The sequence below is a fragment of the Gadus morhua genome, chromosome 17, assembly GCF_902167405.1.
Source record: "Gadus morhua chromosome 17, gadMor3.0, whole genome shotgun sequence".
NCBI classification, from domain to species: Eukaryota; Metazoa; Chordata; class Actinopteri; order Gadiformes; family Gadidae; genus Gadus; species Gadus morhua.
In genome coordinates this window covers 5642723-5658151 of record NC_044064.1, presented here as the reverse complement: position 1 = coordinate 5658151, position 15429 = coordinate 5642723, and the positions used below count along the sequence as shown (strand labels likewise).

Genomic DNA, 15429 nt, shown 5'->3' with positions numbered 1-15429 from the left:
AAGAAACCAGAGGAAGCGTTGTTGTTGTCAAAATACAATTTAGGTTTTAATGAAAACATTGTGCTCCAATGAAACTTGGTCAGTAGCATAATGTGCAGACGCAGGAAAACACTGCCACAAAATGGAGGGAAAACTATATATAATGCTGCATGACAAAGGAGGGCTACTGAGGTGCAGAGACGACAAAATGTATGAGTATTTACATCATCAAACAACAAAGCTATCTCCTAATCACATTAATTTAAATACACTGTTTAGTGAAATTACATCAAGATGGCTTCATCCCTATTCAGTATAGCTTATAGGCTTAAGGATTGTCATTTGAGTTTCCTGAAGGCCCTATGCTTGTAGGGTTGTAGGGTTGGAAAATATCCTTTTTCTTTTCTTTTCTTTTTTACAATACATCAGCAAGCAGTTGGCAAATATTGTAATAAGATCAGCAACAGCCAAACGTTCATCCCACATTCGCTCTCCTTCATTTCTTCACAGACGCGCACAAGAGAAGATTAAAGAGCTTTTTTAAACAGACTTTTCAATCCAAATATAACTAAACATTAAAACAGGATTAAACTGCATAGGCCTACGGGCTGCCCTAGATGGACCTCAACTGAATAGATTGAGAAGGAAAATACACGTTAATATGACTTACTGTGGCGGAGTAATAAGGGACTGCATAGTTGAGCTCAATCTTCACTTAAAGTTGACATGAGACAAGAGAATTCCACTTTTCTCATTTGTGAACAGCAAGTCTGAATAGACAGGGCTTGACATTAAATCCAATGATAATAGTTTATCTATAATTAATATCACTTTGTGTGCCGCTAGAAATCAAATCTCTGAAGGATAAATACATGTTTTTGTCAAAAAAAAAACATAAATAAATACATACAAAAACACTGTACATACATCGTTTTTCAGTGGCCCCTTGTGGTGAAACACTACTAACTGCATGTGCTTCTGATTGGCTCCAACTCTTCCCAGATGATGCCAATTAATGGAAATGGACATCACCTGGACACAGTGGCGCATTCCTGAGGATTTGTTACAGACTTGGAAACGGAAATGGGATTTAACCATACACGCTCAATTACAAAGAAAAACACTTAAAAGTTTGGTGAGCATGACACAATTGTGCCTTTTGAAAATGCTTAAAAGTTTGATTAATTATTGGGCCTCGCAGACTCAATAAGCGGAGGACGGGCACGTTCTTAATCAGCCGTTGCAATAGCAGCCTGCAGTTGCATTTGTTTGACCTGTAGAGGGCGGCGTTCTACAACGCAAACCAAAATACATGGGGTGCTTGGTCCTCATTAAGATGCTTTGGGTAAAAGTCTGTATTAATGACTCAATAGTAAAAAGTAAATAGTAGAATGTTCTAAACATATTGCAAAAGTCACCTTACATCCTACCTCGTAGAAGTTTTAATTAATATCCCTCAAAGCAAGTTTTCTAAAAGTAGATATATCTTAGCTGAACATCTAGAATGTCCAAATAACCTAAAGAAAGACTTAATAGGACGTCGGACCAAAGTTTCTGTCTGCGTGTGCTATCCTATTGTGTCTGTGTATTACTGAGTAGTGCATGGTTCATAATAAACTCAAACCCTCGATCACTACTAACTAGCAACAAGGGGGGGGGGGGGGGGGGGGGGCACTCTGGGTGGTCAGGCACCAGCCCAGGGTCTGAAGAGGAGCAGGAGGACCAGGGAGAGGGGGAGGAGGAGGAGGAGGAGGAGCAGGAGGAGACGGGGGGGCAGGGGAGGGGCCGAGGGCCACAGCGCTGGCTTGGGGCCTCCGGAAGCCTCCGGGCTGCCGGCCGTCTGCACCTCGGCGCTCGGTCGACGGATGACCAGCGGCCTGACCTGAGAGACGCTCTCCTGGAGGGGGGGGGGGGGGGGGGGGGGAAGAGAGAGAGAGAGAGAGAGAGAGAGAGAGAGAGAGAGAGAGAGAGAGAGATTTTAAAAGGTCCTTTAAATGTAACCCTTTATAAGAATTACGAAAAGATAAAGGCCAGCAAAATGAAATCCAGAGACAGACAGAGAGAGACTCATCAGTTCATGCTTCCACATATGTATTAATTGATCCATCTAACCGGCCTATCCAAGCTGTCTATGTGAGGAGGACGTCAGGGAGCCCCAAACACACACACACACACACACACACACGCGCACACACACACACACACACACACACACACACACACACACACACACACACAGACCCAGCCTCACACACACGCACCCACACACCTCTCTAGGAGTCTCCCATAACACAGCTCTTAAACCCCTACAGACGGGACCCCGCCCCACCTCCAGGATGGTCCTGCTGTGGCCGCGGTGGGGGCTGAGCCGGGGGTTCCAGCGGGGGGTCCGCTGGCTCCGCCCCCCGTCGTCCTCGCTCTCCGTGGTGTCCTGGCGCGTCGGCCGCGGACGCTTGCGCCGCCGTGAGCTGATTCGCTGGAGGCTACCCGGCTCCTGGAGCCTGCGGCCAATCAGAACAAAGGGGTTGAAAAGGTAAGCGTGTGTTTCTGTGTGTGTGTGTGTGTGTGTGTGTGTGTGTGTGTGTGTGTGTGTGTGTGTGTGTGTGTGTGTGTGTGTGTGTGTGTGTGTGAACCTGCAGTCTGTGTCCTCTATGTCAGCGTCGGCGTCACTCTCTCCTTGGGGGTCAGACAACACACACTCCTCCTGGAGATGACAATCGCAGTATTAGAAACACACACACGCGCACACACACTCACAAACACACACATACACACACACCTCTTTGAGCAAACACACACACACACACACACACCATCATGGAGCGCACACACACACACACACACACACACATCATCATTGAGCAAGCACACACACACACTATCATTGAGCACACACGCACACAGACACAGACACACACACAGACACACACACACACACACACTACACACACACACACACACACACACACACACACACACACACACACACACACACACACACACACACACACTACACACACACACCACACACACTACACACCATACCTCTGTCCCGTATCCTTCTGAGGACCTAGTGATGGATCCCCGGTTCCTCCCACAGGCCCCGCGAGACCCCCTGTCCTAGAAGGAGGACCCCCAGAGAGCCACGGAGGGAGGGGACGATAAGAGAGGAAGACAGAAAGAATGAGAGAAAGAGGGACGGAGAGACAAGACAGGTAGATTCACCATTGATTTGTATTTAACCTGATTGATTCATGTGCTATCATTGTATTCCAAATTTCTTTCTCTGAAATAACACTCGTGGAGAGTGTGTGGACGATGGCGGGCTCAAAGGTGACATATTATGCAACACTAGGTGTGACTGTGATTAGCCATTAGAAGCCGTTTTGAAAATCTGCCTCTTCTGACATCACATGTGGGCGTGTCCACCTAGATGTATGACGGATAGATGAGCAACGTTTGCTACAGTCCACTGGGTAGGCTGGTAGGCTGATCCATACAGCACACATCTAGGTGGACATGCCCACACAATGCTTGTAACAGCTAATCACACTCACACCTGGTGGTATAATATGTCACCTTTAAGCAGCCTCATCTGGACAGAGTCAGACTGATTAGACTCGTGAGGCTGCACACCTGCTGTGCGCAGAGCAATCAACGTGCACTTGTGGGCTTGCGAGTTGAATATTCTGGTTATGTGAGAACACCAAAACACCACGCAGACATAGAGGTCTGTTTCATAGAGGTCGACCTTCTGCTGACCCGCAGCCAATCAAATGGCTGCCTCGGGATTTCTGAGAACATCACATGACATTTACCAGGACCTTATGTTCCAGACTTGGCATTTCCACCTCTGGATGGGAGCAGCCTTGTTGCAGACCGTGATCCGCAGTGTGTGTGCGCAGGATGGCGTGTGAGCCAGCTGATGCGTTAGCGTTAGTGTTAGCACTAGCAGTGGCTCTTAGCGGCGTGGGTGTGTGCGCTTCAGAGTAGAGAGTGCAGGCAGCGGTCTGGTACAGACACACTTCATCCAGCCCTCTGTCGCTCGCCCCCATCTGAGAGAGACACACAGAGGTTCAGAGGAGAGAGGGAGAGGGGAGGGGAGGGTGGGAGAGACACAGAGCATTACGCAAGTAGTCTCAAGTAGTCTGAGCAAAAGAAAGGCGATGAATCAAAGATGGAAAAGAGCCGGGGTCGACCTTGGATCCCCACATAATCGTGTAATCGTGACTGCGTGGGACAACTGAGCTTCTTCGGCGTCACTACAAAGTCCGCGTTGACGGTCGACCCGAACAGACCAATCACAACACTCAGACCTCGTGGTCGATCACGGGGGTTCCGTTCAGCCATTCATCAGCGCGATATGTGAACGCCTGAGAATGATCTTTTTAACGTTATCACCGCAGACGGGTGGGTCATGTGACGTGGGCGTGTGCTGCGGTGGGTTGTGGTGACTCAAGCGTCGTCATGGCGGTGTTGCAGCAATGCATTGTGGGTACCTGTACGTTTTTTCTCACCTGACAATGGTTGCCGTTGGAGACGTCCATTGGGGGGACCAGGCGGTTGCGGTCCAGTTGGGGCCCCAGCATGATGGAGGAGGAGCTCACACGCACATACCTGCCAGCGCACCGATCAGGGATTAGATCCTATCAAGGATTGACTGACCAAACGCATTAAGTCCTTGTATACGACATTGGTAATACAGGTCAATGATGAAGATGATGATGATGATGATGATGATGGTGATGATGATGATGATGATGATGATGATGATGATGATGATGATGATGATGATGATGATGGACAGTCATTACCATTATAATATATTATAATTATTAAAGTAATATTATGGTCTGTGTGTGTGTGTGTGTGTGTGTGTGTGTGTGTGTGTGTGTGTGTGTGTGTGTGTGTGTGTGTGTGTGTGTGTGTGTGTGTGTGTGTGTGTGTGTGTTTGTGTCAAAACGAATGCATTCTCTGCAACTTTCAATAGACTTCTAGTGCCGCGGAACCACGATGACGATTTGCGGCCGATTGACTAAACTCTACATCATCAGAACCACAGCGAGTGCTGGACTGAGGAAGACTTTGAGGAAACATGTGATGTACACAAGTTATTCTCTTGGATATCGTGCCTCTATGGTGACACGGTGGCACCGGGTGGCAAATCGCGGCTACTTCCAGCACAAGTGCAGTCGGATCATGTATTCTGTCGTCAGAGCTCTCCGCAAGTACGGATCCCCCTCCTAAGCCACATTACGTAATAGGAAAATCTCTCTATTTTTTTGGACGACGTAATAACTTTGCCCCACATCTGACCGAATTCCTCCCAATCCTCAGCGGCAGAGCTCTCTCGGAGAGATGGAGACACGGAGGATGATGCTGCGTGTAGTACAAGTTCGCACTAATACGCAGATGACAACATATCTTTAACGGGTCAAAAATAACTTTGCACGTGAAAGATGGAGAGATGACGCGGTGCTGAAGTGAACTCGGGGGACATACCTTCTTAACTTGAATGCATCCTGCGTGGGGCTGTGAGGAGAGGACCTCGTCAAAGTTAATATTTGATCGGTTGTTCGAGAAAGTGGTGACGGGAATTCCTCTGAAGCGCGTGCGGGGAAGCCATAAACTCGCCGCGACGCGACCCTAAAACATTTGACATTGTAATCCTCTGCGTGATGTCAGCTCTTGTGGCGGATGACAGATATAGGGACCGGGAGCGACGCGGGAGCGCGCGCTCCATCATAACGTGACGCTCCAAAACTCCACGAGAGCGCGCGGATGGAGGAGGATGAGGGGCATCAGAAGGGGCGGGGCCGTGAGACGTAGGCGACAGTGGCTGTAGTTGGGAGAGAGTTCCCTGATTGGTGGATTAAAAAGCGCGCTCTCTGAATCCACCAACCACCGTCATGCGAGACCCTAGCCCAACTTCATGTAGAGTTGAAGTCACGACCGGCGCACGGTTGTGTTGTTGCAGCGCATTAAAAACGTATGATGTGATAGATAGACCCATTTTATAACAGACGCATAGCCTATGCACAGATTGGCATGCATATGTTATGTGGAGTGTATCTGCCTCTACAGACAGACAGACACACATGCACGCGCACACACACACACACACACACACACACACACACACACACACACACACACACACACACACACAAACACACACACACACACACACACACACACACACACACACACACACACGATGATCAATAAAAGTCTTTACTTGAGAAATTCTATGATGTGTGTATGAAGGAAAATATAAAGCCCTATAACACAACAACACATAATGCATTTAATTTGAGAACACTGTTCCTCTGAACACTTTATCCCTCCTTGTTATATCCAGGGCCGGTCCGTGCGTTGAGTTCACGTCCGGTTCTCACGGCGCTGGTTGGGCACGTGGCGTGGGGGACCTCGAGGCTCTCGTGGGTGGGGCGGCGCGGTGGCGGTAATGAAGGGAGACCCGGTCACCGCTCCGGGAGGGAGCGTCATGATGGCCCCGCTCAACCGGGCACGTGACGCAAGCGTCGGCCCACGCAGTGGTGTCACGGAAGATCTGCTCAGACGCGGTGCGGAGTGGGACACTCTTTGATAACAGACGCGCAGCACAGTGTGCGTTCAGTCTGCACAGAAGCGAATCTCATATTGAACCTAGTGTAATTTGTGATACAGTAAATACATTTTCGTGTCATTTACATATCATTTGGTCAATATAATATTATTGAGAGTCACACTGCATATACACAAGTAGGCCTACACTGGTCTGTCAGTTTCCACCGTTTCAATGTATTTTAATGTGACCAAGACAACTAACCATACAGCACGTCTAAATGTAGTGCAATATGGTCGTAGTTGAGATGGGGCAGTGGGGGTGGGTCGGGTGTCATTATGTGGAAGGCGGAGGTCATTAGGACTCCCAGGGGTGTCGGGGTGGCAGAGAGAGAAGGATGGGGGGGGGGGGGGGGGGGGGAGAAGAGAGATGTTTGAATGCAGATAGGGAAGATTGTGTATACACCAGTAGCAATACAAACAGGAGAGGGAGGCCTGATAAGGAAACGATGTGGAAGGGCGCAACTCAGGGGGGGAGAGAGAGAGAGAGAGAGAGAGAGAGAGAGAGAGAGAGAGAGAGAGAGAGAGAGAGAGAGAGAGAGAGAGAGAGAGAGAGAGAGAGAGAGAGAGAGAAACCAGAAGTTGTACAAAAAGCTGGCAGTTGGATTTCTTCAAAACGTCCGTACTGAGCAATTGTTTGGTTCTTTAGCAGAACTGGACATAAACCATCAACAACATCAGTCCAATAACATGCATTGAGTGCATTTATGAAGTTCAGCACTTGGATCTTCATCAACACACTATATTGCACTTCGAGATTGACTCAATCCTGTTTTTGTTTTTCCTGCATTGAGACGACAGGCCAACAGCAACGACACCAGCCACAGGGCTGATTACAGGTTCCAGGACCAAGACACTAGCCAGAAGAGACGTTGGGGTCATGGTTTGGTTTGCGGAGGTATGAGCTGTGCAAGCCGGGAACGAAGAGTGTCCAGAGGTTCAGCAATCAATAGCCGGGAGACTTCAAGCAGACGGCTGACGGGACAATGAGAAGGGAAGCCCAGTAGAGATAGAAGAGGTGAGGGGAAGACGGACACAAACCCAGGAGAGGGTCTGAAGATGTTTTTTTCGGATGTGCACCGGTGAGGCCTGTTAGTTTTGTTTTGCACTGATGTGTGTGTAGTGTGTGTAGTTTTTGCCACTTTACTTTCACGTGGAAACGGAAAACAAAACGACACATTCTGAGCCAATCCCCGACCAATCAGCGGGTGGATGTTGGTGAATCCGACGGGATTTCCGTCTCGGAGGAGCGAGCGATGGGGTCCTCGGGGCGGCCGACCGACGCACCCTGGTCCTCGTCGCTGTCGTCCAGGGGTTTCCTGGACTCCTGGTCCTCTTTTCCCGAGCCCTCCTCCGGCCACCTGCAGCTGGACGCGTTGGACTTCTCCGATCTCTGGGACGACGAGGACCTGGGACTGGACAGTCCCGAGGCGGACCGGACCAACTGCACCCCCGACGGCCCCGCAGGACTCGGCCAAGCCCCGCCCCCGCCACCCCTCCCGCCGCCGCCCCCGCCCCCCCTGCCCTCGTCGCCTGCGGCTCCACCCGTGCCCGGCGCACCTGGCGCCGCCGCCCCCCTGAAAGGCCGCACCCTGAAGCTCCACTGGAGGGAGCTGGGTGTCCTGCTGCCCCTGCCCCGGGTCACCCGCTTCGGGCGGCAGACCATCTGGGCCGGGATGCGGCCCGTCGCCCTGGATACCACGCAGCTGGAGTACCTGTTTGGGACCAAGAGCCATGGCAACCTGAGCAAGGTGTTTGGTGGGCGCCAGGTGAGGAGCCGCGAGGGAAGGGGGGGGGCTGTGAGGGCGCCGATCGCTGCGATGCTTTGTGACTTGGTCACACCAAAGGTCTGCAGGAGGACGTAGGGAAAGCAGAATGTATGGGATTTGTGCTGCACATACAAAGCATTGGTTGCACCCATGTGTCAGTCATATGTGGCTGCTAATCAACCTTGGGACAATCTTATGCCGTAATGTCCCAAGTAATGAATGAATTGTATTTGAATGTCTCTTTTCTAATTCTAAATAGCAAACGAAAAAACCTAAACACTAACAAGCCTTCACGTATCCACCCAAAACAGTTTGCCCTACGTCCTATGTCTAACCCTAAACCGATAGCTAACCCTGATCCTAACCCTAACTCACTGACATCGTTTCCATTGTGCTACTCCGATTATTCCCAATTCCTTTCCCCGTCTCAGAAGCAGCTGTCGGTCTCCGTGCTGGAGATGAAGAGGAGCAACATCATCACCATCGCCCTCAGCAGCCTGCCCCCCCCTCGCCTGCTCCCCCCACTCATCTACAGGATGGACAGCAGCGTGTTGGACAGGGACGACCTCCAGGTATAGGGGGGTCGTGACCCCCAAGGGCTAGGGTTCAGCCACTTAAACCCCCCCAGAGGATGGGGGGGTTTAAGTGATAGTCCATTGCCTCTGGGATGTTCCACCTCGGATGGACAATACAGTCATATTATGACAAGCGATGGTGTCATCACAACCGTGTGTCATTGAAACACATCAGCCCTCTTTAAAAAGGTGAAAGCGGGTGGAATGACCAATACTGCCGGCCAGTGTAAATATAGACCTTCATCTGCGTCTTCTATTATTGCATATCAATTAAGTGGTGACAGCGTTGTTTCATTTTTTCTTGTTTGTCTCTCCTCTCTGACCATCTGTGTGTTTCTCCCTCTCTCCCTTCCTGTTGGTCGTTCCGATGATACCATAGCGTCTTACCGCGCTGGTGCCCACTGAAGAGGAACTCAGCTTAATCCGGGAGGCCAAGGCCCAGTCCCCCAACGCCCCTCTCGCCCCGGCCGAGCTCTGCCTCCTCACCATGGGGGAAATTCCCCACTTGAGCTCCAGGCTTCAGCTGTGGGCCTTCGCTCTGGACTATGATACCTTAGAGAGGGTTCGTTTTGGAAGCCAGTTTGTTAGCCTGAACTCACTGTGTATCGATGCTTTCATTTGATTCATCCTTGACAAAACACTCATCCATTATCTTCCCCAGCAAAACCTATTCGTTGCTCTCAGTTTTCAACGAATGTCTGTATTCATATTCCTCCCGTTTCTGTGCCCATCCTGGAACAGGAGATAGCTGAACCACTTTTCCACCTGAAGACTGCCACGGAGCAGCTGGCGGGCAGCCAGACCTTCAAGCAGATCCTGGCCACCGTGCTCGCTATCGGGAACTTCCTCAACGGCTGCAAGGTGAGCCGTCGATAAGACTTTGAGTATGAAGAATCGCACACAACCTTTTCAGTTTAGCTTCCCTTCTTTCAATCAATCAAGTAGTGTGTCGTCTTTCTTGCTCCATTGTACCCCTCAATTGTCTTTGATTTTAATTCTGTTTTTGATTAAATTTGGCACATATTTTAATTGTTATTTTGTGGTGTTTCCAACACACATACACACACACACACACACACACACACACACACACACACACACACACACACACACACACACACACACACACACACACACACATGGATGCAGGCGAGAGGCTTTGAGCTGAGTTACCTGGGCAAGCTGTCTCAGGTGAGGGATACCCACTCCCGCCTGCCCCTGCTCCACCACGTGTGCGCGCTGCTGCTGGAGCTCCACCCTCAGGCCTCGGACCTCCACTCTGACATCGGCGCCGTCACCAAGGCCGGCAAGGTGGGCAAGTGTGCGTGTGTTTGTGTGTATGTGTCTGTGTGTATCATCATCATCATCACCATCATCATCGTCATCATCATCATCATCATCATCATCATCCTCCTCCTCCTCATCATCATCATCATCATCATCATCATCAACATCATCCTTACTTCGTTGTATCCAGGCTGGAATTATTCCTCTCCCGAGGGTGGGGCCTGTCTGACTCGACGGGTGTGTGCATGCGTGTGTGTGTGTGTGTGTGTGTGTGTGTGTGTGTGTGTGTGTGTGTGTGTGTGTGTGTGTGTGTGTGTGTGTGTGTGTGTGTGTGTGTGTGTGTGTGTGTACATTTATTCATAAAGTGTCGATTTGGAGACACGCAGGTGCGTGTGAGTGTTTGGGTGTTGCGTGTACGCTATTCATCCCAACTCCTCCTTCTGAAACAGTGTGACTTTGCCGCCGTCCTGTCCAACCTGGCCCAGCTGGAAGGCATGGTCAAATCGTCACGGCAACACCTTCAGGCCCTGGAGCGCGCGGAAGACAGGCCGAGGGGCGTGAAGGGGGCGTGGAGGAGGTGGGGAGGAGGAGGAGGAGGAGGAGGAGGAGGAGGAAGAGGAGGGGCTGAGGAGGAGGAGAAGGAGCAGGGGAGCTCCCTGCGTCACCGGTTGCCCGGGTTCCTCAGGGAGAGCGAGCAGAGGGTGAAGGTTCTGCGGGCGGTCCATCGGCGAGTCATCAACAGGTAACCGTGGAAACGCAGGCCGGCGAGGGGACGTCTGGGGAGATGGTATCGCTATGGAAACTCTGCTCCCTCAGCTAAAGAGACTCATGGCTTTAGATTACAACCAGACTGCACATGACAGAACCATATAACACCAAATAACTCTACAAGACTTTTGACATTTCACGAGAGAAGATAACTATACAAAGGGCAACTTTATCATCATCTCTCCCCCTCTGTCTCTCCCTCCCCCCCTCTCTCTCCCCCCCCCCCTCTCTCTCCCCCACCTCTCTCTCTCTCTCTCTCTCTCTCTCTCTCTCTCTCTCTCTCTCTCTCTCTCTCTCTCTCTCTCTCTCTCTCTCTCTCCCTCTCTCTCTCTCTCTCGCTCTCTCTCTCTCTCTCTCTCTCTCTCTCTCTCTCTCTCTCTCTCTCTCTCTCTCTCTCTCCCTCTCTCCCTCCCTCTCTATGTCTCTCTCCCCCAGGTTCCATTCCTTCCTTCTGTTCATGGGCTACTCGCGGACGATGGTGAGACACAGCAGCCCCGAGGGGTTCTGCAAGACCATCAGTGACTTCTCTCTGGAGTACCGGACCACGCGGCATGGCATCCTACACCAGCGGGACAGGGAGGGGGCGAGAGAGACGGCCGGGCGAGGGGCGCCAGGAGAGAGAGGGAAACACAACAAGGTAGCACAGGTAAAACCACAGGTGAGGGAGTGCGTTGGAACTCATGTTTTATGTATTTAGTCCTCATTGCTTTCATCCAAATGTTCATTGAGGTTAATGGTTCAAGGGGTCTCTTGCTCATGGTGGGCTTCAGGTAGGCTCTTGAGGTGGACATTGGGGACTGAACCAGGAACCTTTCAGCTGAATGGAACATCCTATAACCAGTATACTGTCCTACCCGACTATCTTTAATAAAAAGGTCACGCTAGATTACAGTTGGACATGTTACTAATTAACGACGGGATTCATATGTACTGATGTATAGCTCATTTAGAATTAATAATCAAATTAGTTGGTTATTGATTACCTTTTTGCTTATAAAAACCTTGTGAATCCACTAATGATATAATAGGATTACATTAGTTATTCCTTGCTTTGCATAAAAGTGTCTTATAAAGGCAACACATCGTTTGGACAACAATGTGTCACTAAAGCTTTTTCTGAAGACGACTAATTACTAATGAGTGCAGCTGAACTTGGGTTAATTAATGAGAGTGATGAATATCTCCCTGCTGTGTGTTGTCTGTATAGCAGGACAGTGGGGACCAGAGTAGACTAGAGGAGGTCCTTCTGACGCCGGGGTCCTCTGAAAGACCGGACCACACCTTACCTCGCCACCGCCGGAGACTCACTGAGACCCCAGGTACCTCTCTGTCCAAATGTCTGTCCGTCTATTAAATAACCATGAATCATGAATGTTTTTATGAATAAATATAATATAAATATTCATCGTTTTTATTTTTATTATGTTTCAGGTCCTTTCTCTCGGAAGATGAAGTCGTGAACTTGGAATGTATGAATGTCCTATTACATTCTATTGCAGTTGCATGTTCAACTCATTTTTTATGATCTAACTTATGCCACACATGAAAAAAAAAAAAAAGAGGTATTGAATGTCGTCCAATGTTCTAAGATAAATACAATAAATAAAATCCCTTTTCAAATACATAGGCTATGCGTCTGCGTTTGGGCTTGCGTGTGGACGCTCGTGAGCATGCGTGCGCGTCAACATTCTGTGACTGAAAGGGGAACCCGCCAATCAAAGAGGGCTATCGTCCCCCTCTGTTGCTCTTCTCCAATCAGAGCTCGTCTTTTTGAGTGGGGCGTGACCGATGTAAGCTACGTCCAGACGCCATTTCATGCTCGCTAGTTTGTTTTCAAGGTGATTGTATCATCCGCCAGCACAATCCTTTATGGAGCGTAATCTACCCCGCTAAACCGACGTTGAATGTTATGCATTTTTATTAATAAGCTCCTGGTGAGTATTTTTAATCGAGAGAATTTTTCTACTTTTTATTTTTTTTCTGACTCTGAACCATCTTTGGGACTTTTTGTTTTTATTTTTAATGCATTTTTCTGCCTGGTGTTCAGAGACTGTTTGGTTTATTGTCGTACATTTTGTGCTGCAGCGGTTGGCGATGTAACGTTGGTAACGTTACAGCGCAGAACTAGTGTTAGATTTTTTATCACTTTTTCCCCCCAATAAGACATTTATCTGCTGGGCTTCTAGAAGAGCAGATTGTGTATTTTAGTGTGGTCATATTTTTTAAATCGAAGATATTTCTCATCGTTTTTTTTGGACAGATGATAGTGTTGGTAAACGGGGCGTCGTTTTTCTGGAAATGGGTTTTTAAAAGGGTTGTTCCTCGATCTTTATCTTCCTCCCATCTATTTCTTCTTCTTTTACCTTCGTTGACATTGAATGAGACGAGACCCTCCTTTTGTGTTTTGAACGTAATTTTGAGGTGGCTATGCTGTTCTGTCTGCATTGAATCTGTAAGGAGTGGTGTCACTTTTCAGGAAAGACATTTTTTAAAGGAAAGGCAAAGTGGGCGTGTTTTTGAAGGAACGCATACAGCAGAGTTGTGACGTAGAGCTCTCGCGAGACTGCTCAGAGACTGCTTTATTTGGCTTTCCGTAGACGTTGGTTGATCATTATTAACTAAATGATGATGTATCTGTTTTTCTGACGATAACCATTAAAATCTTTTGCAGGTCGTGAAGCAAATGCATCTTCATTGTTGAATCTGTATATCTGGATATGTGCATAAAGGCCTATGAATAGGTCTGTTAGAGATCTATCATTCTGAATGAACCGTTGATTGCCTTCTACTAGATATTATTATTATGACATTACATTAATGGCCATGCCATGGGAATACCTATCAATGAAAATGCACATCTCACATATACAAACAAAAGACCAATTGAATGACCAAGCAGTTCAAAAAACAAAAAAAACAATCTTGTGCAAGTGTCTTTGAGCAGTACCGCCAACCACCACCAGGGGATGGTGTGTCGCAGCACAACTTGTTCCATAACATTCTATCCAAATTAATGATGCCACAAAATAGATACGGATTCAAGGACAGTGAAAATACCGCAAGTTATCTTAAAAATAACATCCTCATTACAATAGGTTTTTGAGCCACACATTCAATGTGAGCCAAAAATATTGTAGGCCTAATTTAGTGGAAGACAACGTAAATGTTAAATGGAACAATGCAGTCCTGTTGATGACTTAACTAAATAAAGTCATCAATAACTGCAGTAAATTACAAAAAACTAAATAATTATTGGTAAAAATAAAAACCTTGTGATTAATAGTCAGACTTTTTCTTTGGAGCAATATATAACAAAGAATCTTTAAAAAAAGAGAATTCACTCCTCATACAGAATGATCAATTGAATTACATTTATATAGGACTGCATATCCAATGATTACGCAATATGATTGTGGAGGGAACAGTGTATGGTTTCAAAACAAAACACTAATAGTTAAAGGGTTTTGCTATAAAACAACAAAACGGAACATAGTTAACAGAAGAACACTTGCTTTTTTGTGGATGTTAGAGTTGATGTCCTCTTTAATAAAATTCAAATGTTTGGACGGGATTTAATGCTTTCATCCCCCGTCATGAAATCAGTTTCAGAAACGTTTAATGTCACAAGCTTTGTCATGACCACTGACATACTGAAGTTGTGACATCACGTCCCTAGTTGCATACCATGTGGTGAATTATTTAAATTGGCCGCCTTTATTGCAGAATATCAGTGATAGACAGTGGATCCGTGGGAATAAGAATAGGCTGAAATAAGATTCATGTTCATTATTATTGTTTTTAAATGGCCTGTATGTTATCAACAGGTGTGATGCTGACTCGGTATTGCAGAACCATTTCAAAATCAGAAGTATGATGCATGGATCGTCCTAGAGGGTGGTGCAGTCCATTGTATAGGCAGGTCGATCCGTCCATCATACGTCCTTGGTGGACACTCCCACTTGTGATGTCACAAACGGGTCGATTTTGTGACTGCTTGTAACGGCCAATCTGCGAGCATCACGCCTGGTGGTTACACAGATACCCTTTAATAGTGGGTCCCTCTTGACGCCATGACATCATGAATAAGAAGTCTCCTTCAAGGCCCCGTTTGTGTTCTAATATCCATTTTTTGTTTCCTCCCGTTTAGTTTTTGAGGCACAGAATTTTTTTGTACAGCGTCAAACCGTAAGTTGTTTCATGCCAACCTTGGTGTCTTTGTTTGGGAAGCCCTTGAGGTGAACAAGTCCCCCTCTCCCTCCCCATCCCTGTCTCTAAACGAAGGCACTCCCTGCAAGCTTCTAGTAGGCCTACTAGTTCCATGTGTTTTCCCTCTTTAGCTGTCCCCCCCCCCCCCCCCCACCCCATTTAGCACATTCAGCATATTAGGGATAAAACACACATCAAGGTCTCATTAAGAGCAAGAAGAA

At 48.0% G+C, this 15429-nt stretch overlaps 3 protein-coding genes and 1 long non-coding RNA gene across 4 annotated transcripts in view; 3 read left to right on the top strand and 1 right to left on the bottom strand.

The window, feature by feature from the left end:
• ndrg2 (NDRG family member 2) overlaps nucleotides 1-15429 on the top strand; it is a gene marked incomplete in the record, with an annotated part of 34337 nt that overhangs the window by 8967 nt on the left and 9941 nt on the right.
• si:ch211-63p21.1 (uncharacterized) lies at nucleotides 1664-5771 on the bottom strand. Its single transcript, XM_030339076.1, has 7 exons — nucleotides 5482-5771; nucleotides 4497-4596; nucleotides 3798-4034; nucleotides 3025-3099; nucleotides 2613-2683; nucleotides 2309-2480; nucleotides 1664-1876 (listed from the first exon to the last, which is right to left on the bottom strand). The coding sequence occupies exons 2-7, from the start codon at nucleotides 4566-4568 to the stop codon at nucleotides 1664-1666; spliced, it is 840 nt and encodes a 279-aa protein (XP_030194936.1). The 5' UTR covers nucleotides 4569-4596; nucleotides 5482-5771.
• LOC115529928 (FH1/FH2 domain-containing protein 1) lies at nucleotides 7004-12787 on the top strand. Its single transcript, XM_030339075.1, has 10 exons — nucleotides 7004-8372; nucleotides 8804-8944; nucleotides 9327-9509; nucleotides 9689-9808; nucleotides 10097-10258; nucleotides 10684-10811; nucleotides 10920-10976; nucleotides 11438-11660; nucleotides 12213-12321; nucleotides 12762-12787. Exons 1-10 carry the CDS (start codon nucleotides 7860-7862, stop codon nucleotides 12785-12787), a joined length of 1662 nt encoding a protein of 553 aa, XP_030194935.1. The 5' UTR covers nucleotides 7004-7859.
• The window catches only part of LOC115529531 (uncharacterized), a 9941-nt gene continuing 7297 nt past the window's right edge, over nucleotides 12786-15429 (top strand). Inside the window, exons 1-2 of the long non-coding RNA XR_003973566.1 lie at nucleotides 12786-12936; nucleotides 15150-15187. This is a non-coding gene — a long non-coding RNA (uncharacterized LOC115529531). The remainder of the gene's footprint in view (nucleotides 12937-15149; nucleotides 15188-15429) is intronic.